Source organism: Dreissena polymorpha, chromosome 4 (assembly GCF_020536995.1).
Source record: "Dreissena polymorpha isolate Duluth1 chromosome 4, UMN_Dpol_1.0, whole genome shotgun sequence".
Classification (NCBI taxonomy): Eukaryota; Metazoa; Mollusca; class Bivalvia; order Myida; family Dreissenidae; genus Dreissena; species Dreissena polymorpha.
The window spans coordinates 99,068,933-99,084,200 of NC_068358.1; the positions used below are offsets into that span (position 1 = coordinate 99,068,933).

The 15,268-nt window shown below is 35.5% G+C and overlaps 2 protein-coding genes across 3 annotated transcripts in view; both read left to right on the plus strand.

Moving 5' to 3' along the window:
- LOC127879158 (ileal sodium/bile acid cotransporter-like) lies at positions 1-6,020 on the plus strand. Its single transcript, XM_052425832.1, has 4 exons — positions 1-322; positions 1,365-1,599; positions 2,116-2,320; positions 2,907-6,020. The coding sequence occupies exons 1-4, from the start codon at positions 124-126 to the stop codon at positions 3,378-3,380; spliced, it is 1,113 nt and encodes a 370-aa protein (XP_052281792.1). The 5' UTR covers positions 1-123; the 3' UTR covers positions 3,381-6,020.
- Positions 6,021-8,813: 2,793 nt separating this feature from the next.
- LOC127876651 (peptidyl-glycine alpha-amidating monooxygenase B-like) overlaps positions 8,814-15,268 on the plus strand; it is an 82,960-nt gene continuing 76,505 nt past the window's right edge. For both annotated transcript variants that reach the window (XM_052421986.1, XM_052421988.1), the window contains exon 1: positions 8,814-8,942. The gene's annotated coding sequence lies outside the window, so the exon portion shown is untranslated. The remainder of the gene's footprint in view (positions 8,943-15,268) is intronic.

The window sequence follows — 15,268 nt, forward strand, 5'->3', positions numbered from 1 at the left end:
ATAACTGCTATCATTTTATCTTTCTTGGTGTCTAATGATAACAACTAAGGTATCTAAATATTAGTGTCTAAGATTATTTCAATGCATTCATAAAATCTAATGTGTTAACAAATTTTATACATAATGGATGTACAAGAGCTCGGATCAGGGCCGTTTACAAACCGATCTCTACACGATGTGTTTGGAAACGTGTCAACGCAGAGTGACATGGCATTTGACCTCAACGTTACAAACTCGACGCCAAAGACGGGTCCGGGGCCAAACACTCTAAAAACCGTTTCAGACGTTGTTTTAACAACGACGCTTGTTATCATCATGCTCGGTAGGTCTTATTATTCGTATGAATCTTACCGGCACGATGGTAAACTGTTAGATGTATTGTTCATAACATCTGTGTCTTCTGCCAATAGGTGTGGTTATACCCCTTTGTTATGCAGTAAAAGGGTGGAGTTATACTCGAAAAACCATGTGCGTATGTCTGTCCGTTAAAAAAAACAATCGTATGAGCAGGCACTCTCCTAAATTGTTTAACGTACAACTGTCAAACTTTAAGGAGTTGTTTCTTTTATATGAAACTGTCCGTGTGCGATTGTTTATGATCGTTGTTAAAAATTGCATTTGGTATTTCCAATTTTCATTAATCAGTCCATTTGGCGTGTATTTTTCTATTCTATCTTGACATTCTCTAGATTTCATACTCAGTGATCTACTCGCTCGACGCATTTTACCTTAAGCTGGGCCGTTTTTATGTCCGAGAAATTTAATGTACTTAGTTTTTGGAGCATAATTATATTACATCCACCTTCTAAGTTTTCAAACCATTTCATTTAAATTCAGAATACGTTATCACCACGATGTTTAAATTACAATATACAATTTTCATGCTCAGTAATCCATTATTTTGAGTTATGTACCTTTGAAACGTGTTCAGGACCACTATTCAAATGAAAAAGCTTGCGTTTTTTAAGTCACGTTTGAGACAAATGAATTGTTGAATCAGAAGTGGTTAGTTTAAATATTTATACAGTATATACAATATTTATGGTAACAAATGTACACATTTGCAAGAACATGTATCAATTCATTAACACGGTAATCAGTATTTATAACACAATATGGTTATTAACTATTCAAACATACATTGATGTTAGTTATTCTAGAAATAATAAATTTACCATCAATATGAAGCATTGAAATCGAACGAGCTTCAGAATTATGGGGAAAGCCTTAAACTTGTACATCATTTTATGAAGTATGTAATAGTAAAAAAACGCCCACCCGCCCTTTTCCAAATTCCGAATGAGAATATGAAAAGTAATTTTCCTCTGCCTTCTGTACTCACATTTACTCTTCTGTAATCAAAGGGATGGGATGTACCATAGAGCTGGGCAAGCTACTAAAATACATGCGGAGACCAGTAGCCCCTGCGATAGGCATGCTTGCGCAGTTCGTCGTTCTTCCGTTGGTCACATTTGGGTTTGCGCATGCGCTGCAGCTTACGGAAGAGGCGGCTATCGGCATGCTTGTGATGGGCACGTGCCCTGGGGGCGCCACCTCTAACATGTTTTCATACTGGGCGGACGGAGACGTTCCTTTAAGGTACGTATCCCTATCTTTTTAATAGGTTGGCATATTATTCAGCCATATGGGTGAGTGTGCCACTCTCATTAAAAATACAATTGGATTATTTGAACAACAGTAGTTTATTATCTCAAGATTTACAGCAACAAAAAATACACATATTGAGTGCATCTTAATTCAATTGTTGATCTCCTTAATATTATATTATTATAAATTTAAACGCATCTTTAAATGTACATTCAACATCAATGAAGAGGATTATTTTCTTATGGTGTTTTAATAGAACATAAAATAGCATACTGTTTAAAGTTTGTAGTAATATGAAATTCATCAATATTGTCGTTTTAATAATTGAAGTAAACGATATGTTGCTTTTAATGACAACGATACAATATTTATTGATAAATGTTAACAATACGCATATAAATCAATGTCCATAGTAACATTAAAAGCAATTTAAGGAAATATTTAACTGAAAGCTGGCGTGTTGCGAGCTTGTCACCATATCAGTCCCGCGTCCCTTTCTTTCCCCAGCCTCACTATGACGACGCTTGCCACCATGCTGGCGCTGGGCATGATGCCTCTGAACGTGTGGATCTACAGCCGCTCCTGGACCAGCGAGCGTCTCGTCATTCCATACGTTAACATCGTCATTTCTCTCGCAAGCACCGTCGCACCGGCGGCTGTGGGCATCTTCATCCGCTGGAGGTGGGAGAAGCTCGCCATAAAAATGGTTCAGGTATCAGAGCATCTTTATTAATCGCTAACGAGCTCCGAAGCTAAAGCAGTGGTCGTAATTATGTCTCCGATGAGTTTTGAGACGTACAAAATTCGAAAGAAATATGCTTAAAACCATCCATGTAACAATAACGGCTACTGTCTGTCCCGGCTGTCTGTATTTCACTTCTTTCTGTCGTATCAGGATGTTTCCCACTTTAACGGGCGCCAACATAATACCATAATAGATATACCAACGCAAGCGAAGAATGAAGTAATTTGGCGTGTTGGCATGGAAGGAACTGTTGAACCCGCCGAGTAACCAACAGATGAACCAACACGACAAGTTTGTTACCGTTTGAACGACAACACGACACATTAATTACATGTATTCATAAATTGTTTCGTCCATGTTTGGCGTGTTGGGGCCTCTGATTTATCGTCCTGGCCTGTTGACGCAGACACGCAATACGACGATTATGAAATTTATGGTCACGTGGTTCTGGCGAAAAGAAGTGTTTAATACACCATTTTAAGTTGTACATAGCTGACTACATTCCTTCAACTGTTGGTATCTTTCCGTATTAAATCCATCACATCTTTACCAGGTGGGGAGCATATGCGGAGCCCTAGCGGTGGTTCTGACCATGACCCTGATGAGCCTCCTCTACCCGTTCATGTACCGGTCCTCCTGGAAGATCTACGTCGGGGCCTTCTGGTTGCCATTTTTAGGCTTCGCATTCGGCTACGTGGTGGCCAAGATATTCCGAATGAACGCTTCTCATGCGCGAACGGTCGCCTTGGAGACGGGCATTCAAAACTTTCCGCTGTGCATGACGTTGATCAGTTTGTCATTTCCAAAGCATATCATTCCGAAGATAGCGTTGTTTCCACTCCTCTATGGCGTGTTTGTTCTTACGAACAGCTGTCTATTTGTGTTAGGGTATCATATACTGAAGAGGCTGAAAGTATGTTCTTCGGACTCAAATGAAAGTACTTTCGCCGCTGTCTCTCAGATTGAAACGGATGAAATGTTGTCAATGGAAATAAAAGCTGTTAAAGCATCACCAACTAAAGCATAACATACAACTCAAAGAAATACACATGAGCCGCCCTTTTGGAAACCGCTCTTATTGCGCAGGCTAATCTGGGACGACACGTTCCGCAAAGACCTGATTTTTGTGTTAAGAAAAGGCTTCTTTTAAACGCAAAATGCCATCAAAGAGGAACGGTAAGTCCCTGATTAGCCTTTGCAGACTGCAAAAGCTTATCTGGAAAGATACTTTACGCACATTTTTAAGCCCGGTTTTTCAAGAGACCGACTCATTGTCGTCGCTCTGGAGAGCGTCGACTAGTATGTAATTCCTTTTTTTCGCTTATGAGAGAAGATATTTTACGGATCAATGTATATATTTGTGTTTTAAGAATATCTTGCATAATGGTGATTTTTTGTGTAAATTAGTGAAAATAAGTACTGCATTTGTGCCTATTACATTTATTACAACATTTATTGCCAATAATGCAAAGCTAATTGTTTTAATTAATAACTGATCCACAACTGATCACAGGGGAAATATCACAGGGACTGGGAAAATACGCGAAACTTTCTGGTTTTGTATAAAAACAAAACATAATCAAAACATATTTATTTTTTGGTTATTCTAATTTGCTTATTTAGTGGAGAATCAATGTAGTACGATATTTGACGACCTATCGCGCAAGCAAGTTTATTGGAAGGCGTAGTGGTACAAAAACGTACAATGTATTAGCTTATTAATAGACATATAATAACGATCGCTATACACAACTTCACCAAATAGCAGTACATAAATGATGTCAGCCGGAAAAGCTCAGTTGGGAGAGCGTTAGACTGAAGTTGTTTACGCAACAATCATCTTAAGGCCCCCGGTTCAATCCCGGGTTCCGGCACGAACGGAACAGTTCGGCGGCTGACAGTTTTTTTCAGTCAGGTTAATAAATATAATAAAGCTTTATTTTATGTAGACATTTTAAAATCCATTTTACTACAATTGAACATTTTTATTAAAATTAATGGATGCCGCGTGGTGACAACGTTAATTAAAATTTCTTACATCACTTTATTATCTTATAAAAAATACACGTGTTTTTATATTAACAAATAAATGCAAACAACACATCTATTATCCATGTATTTTTATGGTTGTCTATCATAGGCCCTAAGTACTATCCCTACCACATATAGAGCGCGAAGCGCGACACGTATTATTGATTGTAACAATGAGTTGCGATAAAGGAAGCAGCTGCTTATCAAGGATGAGCTGTGTCCCAGCAACCCGTTACCCTAGAGTCAAGCACTCCTCGAAGTTTTTTTTTAAGAACCACATATAGAGCGCGAAGCGCGACACGTATTACTATCCAGGAGGTATGGGCCCTTTAGCATTATCCGACCATTACGTCCATGGCTTTCTTCCTTATAATTTGAGAAATTTTAAATCGTTGTTCGTGGTCTAAAATCTTCATCCGATTGTCCCCAAACTTGCACATGTTTTTTTATCAATGAGGACCCAACCCATACTCTATATGAGCAATATCGGACCATAAGTCCAGAATTATGTCTCTTTGAATTTAGAAATAAAAGTGAAAAACTGCTTGGTTAGGTGATTATGTCAACATTTTTCGTCAGATTCTTTCCAAACTTACAGTGTCTTCATATCAATGGGCATTTTTACCTCGTTTAAAATGAGAAACATCGGGACAATAAGTCCAGATTTTTTCTATTAAATTTGACAAAATAAACAATTTCCACTTGTTTTGTCTGAATCGTTCCAAACTTGTTAAGTGTTTTTATATCAGTCTTACGGTACTCGAACCCTATTGAAAATGATGAATATCGGAGCAATAAATCTATTATGATCTTTTACTGAATTTCAAAGTATTGTGAAATGCAGCTTCTTTATGCAATTTACAGTTTTAATTCTTCTATTTTTCAAACTTTTACAGTGTTTTCATATCAATGAGTACTCAACCACTATCGTAAATGAGCAACGTAAGAATAAGTTCAGAATCATCTCCCCTTAAAATTGAGAAAAATATGAAATTACGCTTTAATACAAGATGAAGCAGATTTTTTAAAACCTACACAGTTCTGTTCCATTAATGAAAACTGCACACGGATGCCAGTAAAAAGGAAACCAATGTTAATAAAATGAACTATGAAATATTTGGGGGTTACAAGTTACAACATAAAATCGTAGATAATGGTTATTTAGGAGCTATAACACAACATCATAAATAATGGTTATTTGGGGGTTACAACACAAAATTATAGATAATGGTTATACCTGTATCTTTTTCTATTTTGTGTAAAATAATCGGCCAATATATTAATATTTACAGTAGAAAAAAATTCGTTCCATGTAACTTCATTGAGTGCCTTTTACACTGAAATTCCCGACGCCCTTTGATGCTTTGCATCAATACTTATCTTGTATGTATCTAAAACTAGTATGTATCAAAATTATAATGAAAGAGAATCTCCAAACCAATTGATACAATACATATTTAGGAAATTATGTACAATGTTTTTGTTTACATCAGATAGAATTAATGAATTATAATTAAAACTATGGCATGCGCCTTTACAATATTTGTTTCTTCGATATATGTTAATAAGGTAAAGTAGAGTTTTAAAAATTGTTTGTATGTACTTTAACAATGAATACAAACAAATGCGTAAAATGCATGTTTTCTCTTGTTATTTTACCAAAGTACCCACAGCTGATACTACACAAATGCACGTATATATTTTGAAACATAAAATATAAGCAAGTTCATGACCATGAAAGAATGTAAAGATCAAGTGTCAAAGATCGATGTTGACATAGAATATAGACTGTCGAATGAGTCCATTAACTGCTCAAGTTCCGGTTCTTAACGAGAGGGGAATGTCTTCACATTTATCGGATGCGTATGAATCGAGTCAGTCTAAATCGAATATACAAGTTCACAAGAAAGTAAGTAAATATTTTATTAAAGTGACATGTGCAAACATAATATGTTATAGTTTGAATTTAATAAGCGGATTACAAACCACCAATTGTGCCAGTGTTTAAAGGGACATATTCATGCTATATAGTGGAAATTTTCAAAGCATGTCATAAATTATGAGCCGAGAAATTGTATGAAAAAGACGAAATATCCAGCGCATTTTCGTACAAGATTTTTATCTCGCGATTTCCCGACATAAACGTCAGCGTACACAAGACTGATTTTCGCTGACGACGTCACATATATAGAAATAACAACAGACAATTGCAAAAAGGCATGCATGCACCCGACCCAAGCGGGCCTATAAGTAACATAATACATGATAAAACATTAAGCATGAAAACAGTAACCGATTCAATTGTCAGTAACATTGTCAGTATATCAAGAATTATCGACATGGTCATATCACAAATTCAGACGTCATATATATGTTAAGCCGTTCATCTATAAGCATGCTTTTATATGCATATGTTTCTTAATTAAAGTTTCTTTCAAGGCTTTATATCGTATAAGACTAGCGTGCCTCTTCGTTTAACGTATACTGGTACCTATTGCAACAAAATGTACGCGCACCGATGTCAAGGGGTATCGATGTTATTTTTCCTAAATATGGATACCCTCTTGGCATGGATACATCTATCTAGAAACAGTGATGTACATATTTAAGTGTTAAAGGGGCCTTTTCACAGATTTTGGCATTTTTTTAACTTATTCATTAAATGCTTTATATTGATAAATGTAAACATTGGATCGTAAAAGCTCCAGTAAAAAATCAAGAAAAAAATTAAAAAAAGGAAAAGAACATTGCCCGGAGCAGGTTTCGAACCAGTGACCCCTGGAGTCCTGCCAGAATCCTGAAGTAAAAACGCTTTAGCCAACTGAGCTATTCCGCCGAGTACACATACTTGACGTATTTTATACCTTATATAAGCAATCTTCGTAGTTTCACAAAATTTAACGACAAAAACAGAACTCTCCAAATTATTCAATCGTTTCGCGTTGCAACGCTTTATAATTTTTAGGTTTTAAAATCGTCAAAAGATGCATATAATGGCTATATTAGAGCATGGTTAATGTTCAGTATTACTGTTTCCTCACAAATATCATAACTAAAACGAAAACTTACGAATCTGAAACATTATTTTTCAATTTTGTCAATTTACCAAAGCGTGAAAAGATCCCTTTAAGAACAATATATTGTATAAATTATAAAATGCCAAAAATATTTTTAGACATGGACCTGTGGCTGGAATCGAACTCAAGCCTACACACATCGCATTTTTCAATCAGAATTTTACAATACTACAATAATACTTTTCCAGATCAAATGTGCGCATACGTATTACGGTTCTTCTTAACCTTTTATTTAGAACTTCACTATATCATGCGCTATTTAAAAAACTTTAGTAATATTTTTCTTCGGTCGCAAAAAAGGTCCCGGGACAATATGCTTAACAAAGTTAACCATGGAGCGTTTATAAAAACGATGCCTATGTAAGAATTTACTAAAAATAATTAACATATTATCACCTGACAAATAACGCATTGATCGTCGATATGGCCCTTTTAACAAATGATGTCGAAGTTGGAGAATCTTGGCTTGAACTATATGGGCTTCTTATTGAGAACTGGGCTGAATGCACGTGCGAAAAGTGTCATCCCAGATCATCGGTTTTGTAGTTGAACCTCTCGTTTGTGTGTGTGTAAATAATGCAAACACGTGACCGACGTACCTATAGACGCGTTAGCCTATATATCGACTTTTCATAATGATATGCACGAATTGCTTATATGCGTTGTGCTCCCAGTCAACGCGCATTTACGCATACGGGTCTCACTTAAATCACATGTACACTCGTTCCCGTGAATCCAATAACCTGAAACATTTAGTGTCCAGAGTCAATTAATGACATTCTTTGGGTTGCGAAATATATATTATATGACAATAGGTTCTATTAATTCATGCGGTTACGACGTTGCGCGGCTCCCAAACTGAGCTAGATATTAGTTTTCATAGACATAGAAAGTGCACTTGTTATTTGCCTGAGTTCTCCGTTTCTCATTCCTGTGTTAAAGAAGCACGTACGTACACAGACCTATAGTTATCTATAGGTCTTTGGTACGTAGTATCTCTGGTAATACCAGTATTCTCCCATGCCATCACCCCTAAAGATGCAAAGATCGATCAAGAGTATGCAAAACATCACACACTAGTATATTAGGTCATTTTATTTACCCACACTGTAGTGGTCAGTACTGCAATAAAAATTAAGCTGTTTTCATTTAACTGGTACAAAGCAAGAAGTCAACATATGTAGATGAGGCACGGTATCTTATGATTATATTATGTTCATGCCATACATGAATAACATGTGAATCAATGATATGTTTTGTAAATAAACGAATTATCATTATTGTAAGGTTCACATAAAATCGAATGGTAAGGGTCAATGGACCAACTTGTATTGCATTTTAAAATGTCGACAATAACACAATGACGATAGCGATGCGAAACGGAAAACGCTTAGTAAACAACTATTAACTTGTAAATATATTTTATTCCTTTAAATCGAACTTCTTTTGGGATATTTGATGTTAGAAATTTTAATTTACATGTAAGTATTTGATTTTATTCATCTTATGTATCTAAAAATGTGCAGCTTTGGGGAATTTATAGCACATCTGTTACTGAACACAATGGCATGATGTTCGGATTTTGAATATTTCGGACATATAGCAGGGATTTTCATATGCAATCACAATTCAAATCTTATTGTAATATGATAATAAATACCGAAACATTTTTTGTAGTACTATATGAACTTGTTTAAAAGCCACAAAGGATTTATTTAGAACAAAATGTGGTCAGTTGTAAACAAGAATTGTAGCCTATGAACAAATCAGACACAACTGACACAGTGCCTGGAGAAATGGGAACACTATCTGGTTTGTCTATTTGAATGTACAATTGATATGTTCAGTAGGAGGTTTTGGGGATTCCGATAATGACGTCACGTTTGCGCATGCTCGAATTTTGGCCGTCAGCACTGCGGCCATGTCGCTATTGTTTGCATTTGATGAACCGCATCGTGATAAGGTTATCATAATCATCTCTACTTGACACATATTCGCGACCATTTTTAAGAACAACAAAATACTCAGAAATTGAAATTCTTTCAGAATAAATTAAATTCAATGAACGAACACAAATAAGGACGAAAATAAACAACAATAGATTGATTTCATGTTATCAACATTTAGAAACTGATTTGAATCTATTTGTCTGTAAAAACTTACCTTGTTACAGATTAACTAAATCCTCTTGATAAATTTGTTTTTATTTAATTGTTCACACCAATTTTGACACTCTTTGTTTCAGCATTTTTAACCCAGTGTTAAATTGCCCCTGTTCATCACAAACCGATTATCTCGTTATGATCGGATACTGACCAGACAATTACTAACAAAACAGGGTGTCATAAATCTGGGAACCTATACCCTGAATAAACCACATGTGTCTGGTCATTAAACACAATTTATGATACCTCCAGGTCATCTCTTGTCATATTGAGCAGTAATTTAAGCCAAATACAAAATACTTAACAGTAACTTTAATAAAATATTTGAACATATTAAAAAAATATACATTTTTCATAAATGGATCAACACGAAGTGTACATTGTATATATATAAGCCAGTTTAAGCATAACAATATAGTGTTTAATAACTATAAATTTAAAATATTGTACTAATTTACTGCTACACAATTAACGTATTTAACGGGTACCTGCAAATGTAAACTCTGCTATAATTTGTAAAGATCGTGCGTTACTGCAGTGTTCGAAACATCATCATGAAAACAAGCAATCACGTTTGATCATAGTAGGGATGTAAAATACTTGCGTAAAATAATTAAAATGTATAATTTATGGTATCATTAAATGCTAGATTTGTATCGCTCATTATCACTAGTAAATCGTTTTCAATTAACATGTAAAGATCGACAGTTCAATTTTCAAAATATGCAGGTGTTTTTTTTTCCATTTGAATGCTAAATTTTATTAATAATTTCATTCAATGTAAAACCAAACGAAAATTCATTCAGTGTTTAAGAAAATTAAAACTACATTGAAAGATTGTAATATATAGCGCTTTTTTAGGGCTTTGTTTGATAACAATGCAGCTATTACAATACATTTCTATCGCTGATGAAAAATAACACTATCGCATCCACACCACTTATAATTATAATCAAATTATTATATGTTTTGCTATTTTTGAATTATCTTTTATTTAAGTCCTACTTTAAGAAAGAAAACGGGAATTTATAGTCTTGCTTCGTGAAATTGTCAGTATTAAGTCTTCCGACGACCTTTACTCTAATACAATGTAAATGGCCGCGATCGAGAGGTTTGACGGCCAATCTATTTTTAGTAACGGAAAACCCCTCGGAGGCTTCTACAGTATCCTTACTTAATAAGTTGTTTTCGTTAAATGACTATATAATCTAGACCTTTTAAATGTGCATGATTTTTATCCCCACGCTTTTTGAAAAGAGTGGGGATATTGTGGTTATCTCCGCCGTCTGTCTGTTTGTCCTTTCATCCGTCTTTCCTGGCCACTATCTTCTCCTACACTATTAGCACTAGAACCTTGAAACTTACACACATGGTAGTTATGAGCATATGTGCAGCCTAGTTGCAATAATTCAACTCTCAGCTTTATAACCCAATGGTTAGCTGATAGTTGCAATGCGCCGTCTCTTGCCCATGGTTGCAAAATTTAATCAACAATGCAAGGGTTAAGGAACACTGTACAGAGCTCCAGATAAGGGTCGTACAGCCGTAAATACGCCTTTTTCATGAAGATTTACGCATTAATTTTTATAAACTGGACGTACAATTACAACATTAATATCCATTTTACGCATTTACGAAAAAATCTGGCCGTACCGATACGTCTGCGTCAGCGCGGCGTGATTTGTTGGTCTCTAACCTAATGGTGCTTTTCATTAATTTAAATTACCCAAAAGTTGTAGACTGGGTTCATATATTATTGTCTATTCTGTCGCGTGATTTCCTGTAACTTGTAAATCCGTCAAAATTGATATGTCTGCGCGCAATTGACCATTCGCCAACTCCGCCCACATTTTGTCGATCAGCCAATCAGATATTGATTTTTCACACACCCCTCAGCAACCCTTATCTGGCCGCCATTTTGTCCGACAAACAAAGCGTGTTTTACATATGGAATGGACGTAATTTTTAAGAGTTTACACAGATTTTATATCAAATGCATGATCATTACTGTTCGATCATTATTCAAAATTGTAGGTGCTATACATACTTTATAAAAGGTTATTACTTTATCTTTATTTCTTGAACTATATGAACGAGTAATGAGAAAACAAACACAATAAATAGTTTAACCACACCAGGTGTGTGTTCTATAAAACGTGTTATACCGTTTGATGTACAATATTATTAAGCAGTTTGGGCAACATAATAATTGCCACACGTGCTTATTAATCTCAGCGTAATTGTCGATAATTAATAAATGACAGTATGTTGCGTGGATCTCAGAATGAAGGAACATTAAGGCATTGTTAGGTACTGTACACAAGAAAAGAAAACTATTTAATTACTTAAATGATTTCCAATTATATATTTATTTTCTGTGGATCATAAACAAGGGAAATCATTATAAATTGTTAACTTAAATATTGTTTTAACTAAAGTAAAAACAACACAAAGGTGATTTCAACGCAGCTTAGCCAGCTTAAAGCGACTTCAAGTGTAAAATGTACGGCTTATAATACAACAACAACATTTCTAATACAACATATTGATACGGGGAGAAATGTGAAAATTGCAATTAACATATAAGGGCCATCTTGTTATAAATAAGCAAATGCATAATATGCTAAATGTATTTAATTCGAATGTTCGTGAACAGCACCGTAATACCAACATTTCATTTTTAGCTCATCTATTTTTTGAAAAAAAATTATGAGCTATTGTCATCACCTTGGCGTCGGCGTTGGCGTCGGCGTTGGCGTTGGCGTTGGCGTCGGCGTCCGGTTAAGTTTTGCGTTTAGGTCCACTTTTCTCAGAAAGTATCAATGCTATTGCATTCAAACTTGGTACACTTACTTACTATCATGAGGGGACTGGGCAGGCAAAGTTAGATAACTCTGGCGTGCATTTTGACACAATTATGTGCCCTTTTTATACTTAAAAAATTGAAAATTTTGGTTAAGTTTTGCGTTTAGTTCCACTTTTCTCAGTAAGTATCAATGCTATTGCATTCAAACTTGGTACACTTACTTACTATCATGAGGGGACTGGGCAGGCAAAGTTAGATAACTCTGGCATGCATTTTGACAGAATTATGTGCCCTTTTTATACTTAGAAAATTGACAATTTTGGTTAAGTTTTGTGTTTAGGTCCATTTTATTCCTTAAGCATCAAAGCTATTGCTTTCATACTTGCAACACTTACTCATCTATCATAAGGGGACTGTGCAGGCAAAGTAATGTAACTCTGACTGGCATTTTGACAGAATTATGTGCCCTTTTTATACTTAGAAAATTGAAAATTTGATTAAGTTTTGTGTTTAGGTCCACTTTATTCCTACAGTATCAAAGCTATTGCTTTCATACTTGCAAGATTTATGAACTATCATAAGGGGACGGTGCAGGCAAAGTTATGTAGCTCTGACTGGCATTTGGACGGAATTATGGGCCCTTTATACTTAGAAAATTTAAAATTTGGTTAAGATTTATGTTTTGGTCCACTTTACCCCTAAAGTATCATAGATATTGCTTTCATACTTGGAACACTCACAAACTATCATAACGGTACAGTAAAAGGACAAGTTGCATAACTCTGGTTGTCATTGTTATGGAATTATGGCCCTTTTTTGACTTAGTAACTTTTAATATATGGTTAAATTTTGTGTTTCGATCCACTCGAAGTATCAAGGCTATTGCTTTCAAACTTCAAATACTTACATGCTATCATGAGGTTACTGTACCTGGCAACTTGAATTTTACTTTGACCTTTGAATGACCTTGACTCTCAAGGTCAAATTATTAAATTTTGCTAAAATTGCCATAACTTCTTTATTTATGATTAGATTTGATTGATACTTTGATGAAACTACTCTTACCTGACATACCACAATAGACTTCACCCAAACCATCCCCCGTGCCCTCCCCCCCTCCCCCTCCCCCCCCCTATTTTTTTTTTTTTTTTTTAAGATCATCTCACAAATGACCACCACACCCTCACACTATACCCCCATCCCCCCCACCCCCCCCCCCCAATTTTTTTTTTGATTTTTTTTTTTTTTTTTTTTTTTTTTTTAAGATCATCTCACAAATTATCACCACACCCTCACACTATACCCCCCCCCCATTTTTTGTTTAAAACGGTTATGTTTGAAATACCGTCCAACCATCGCACCCAAACCCCCCCCCCCCCCCCCCCCCCCCCCCGATTTTTTGATTTTTTTTTTTTTTTCGCTTTTTTGGAAGATAATGTAATAAATGTCCACAACCCCACACTATACACCCCTCTTCACTCCACTCCTCCCTCCTTTGTGATTGAAAATGAGAGTCCCTTCACTTTTAAAAAGAAAATAGATGAGCGGTCTGCACCCGCAAGGCGGTGCTCTTGTTTGATAGTGAAATGTAACAGGTTCGCATTAAACATAAATGAAATAAAATGCATATTAGACTATCTGTTAATGAAACCACGAAATTAGGCCTGTATTAAATTATAGTTACAATCAAAATTTAATTGATATCCAAATAAAAAAATCGGTGTCTTTTTAAAAATAACACAATAAAACAAAGATCTAAACATTTTTAATAAACAAAAAAACCCATCATGATATGGATATGTCATTTGCATTAAAAAAAAAATATTTTCAAAATTATATATGAATAGCCACCGGGTTCACTGTCAGACAGTTGAATACAAGTTCAAAATCAATATGAAATAAATGCTCATTTTTACAACAGATTTTTCATCACCTCCCTATATAATATGTATAAGAAACGTTTCTGATATTCAGTCTGCCGTTAACTCATTTATTTTGATTACGCCATTTCTCTCTAAAGTTTTTATGGTTGTATTAACGTTTTACAAAAGCAGTTTAGGTAAGTGTGCGGCTTTAATAATTTATTTTATAGAAAAGAGCATAATACATCATTACAAATATAGAATTTCCCTCACGTAATCCGCTATAATTGCGATCTGCTTGTCGGAGTTTTCTAATCACTTGACCACGTGACTATGTGGGCGGAGCGATCGATAATTTGGCGACTGGTCAATTGAATGCCGGCTTAACCAAAAGCGGCTCAAAACAACACTTTGTTGTCATATAATGACTACATAGGGTGTCATCTAACCATCCTGACATTAAATCTGTAAACCCAGAAAAAGACATTGTGGCCCCAATATTAAACGATTTGATTGCATCGGTGGCGTAAAACGTTAGAAAACACGATGGGAAACAGATGAGACGGTGAAATAAGTGTTCATTTACTTAGCTTACTAGTTGGCTTGTGTTTTCTTGTCAAGAAAAATGAAGAAATAGTATTAGTCATGAGTTTTAATGTGTAGTTGTATTAGCATCATAATTCAGAATGGAAAACCTAATACAGTAACTGTTTAGGAAGCTACATATATTTATTATTCCCCCCTTCGAAGAAGAGGGGGTATATTGCTTTGCACATGTCGGTCGGTCGGTTGGTCGGTCGGTCTGTCGGTCGGTCCGTCCACCAGGTGGTTTCCGGATGATAACTCAAGAACGCTTAGGCCTAGGATCATGAAACTTCATAGGTATATTGATCATGACTCGCAGATGACCCCTATTGATTTTGAGGTCACTAGGTCAAAGGTCAAGGTCACTGTGACCCGAAATAGTAAAATGG

Excerpts from the sequence above, each read along its gene's own strand:
- LOC127879158 (XM_052425832.1), top strand. The coding sequence starts at position 124 with ATGGATGTACAAGAGCTCGGATCAGGGCCGTTTACAAACCGATCTCTA. Across the intron at positions 323-1,364 it reads GCTTGTTATCATCATGCTCG|GGATGGGATGTACCATAGAG; the intron begins GTAGGTCTTATT and ends CTGTAATCAAAG. Across the intron at positions 1,600-2,115 it reads GACGGAGACGTTCCTTTAAG|CCTCACTATGACGACGCTTG; the intron begins GTACGTATCCCT and ends TTCTTTCCCCAG.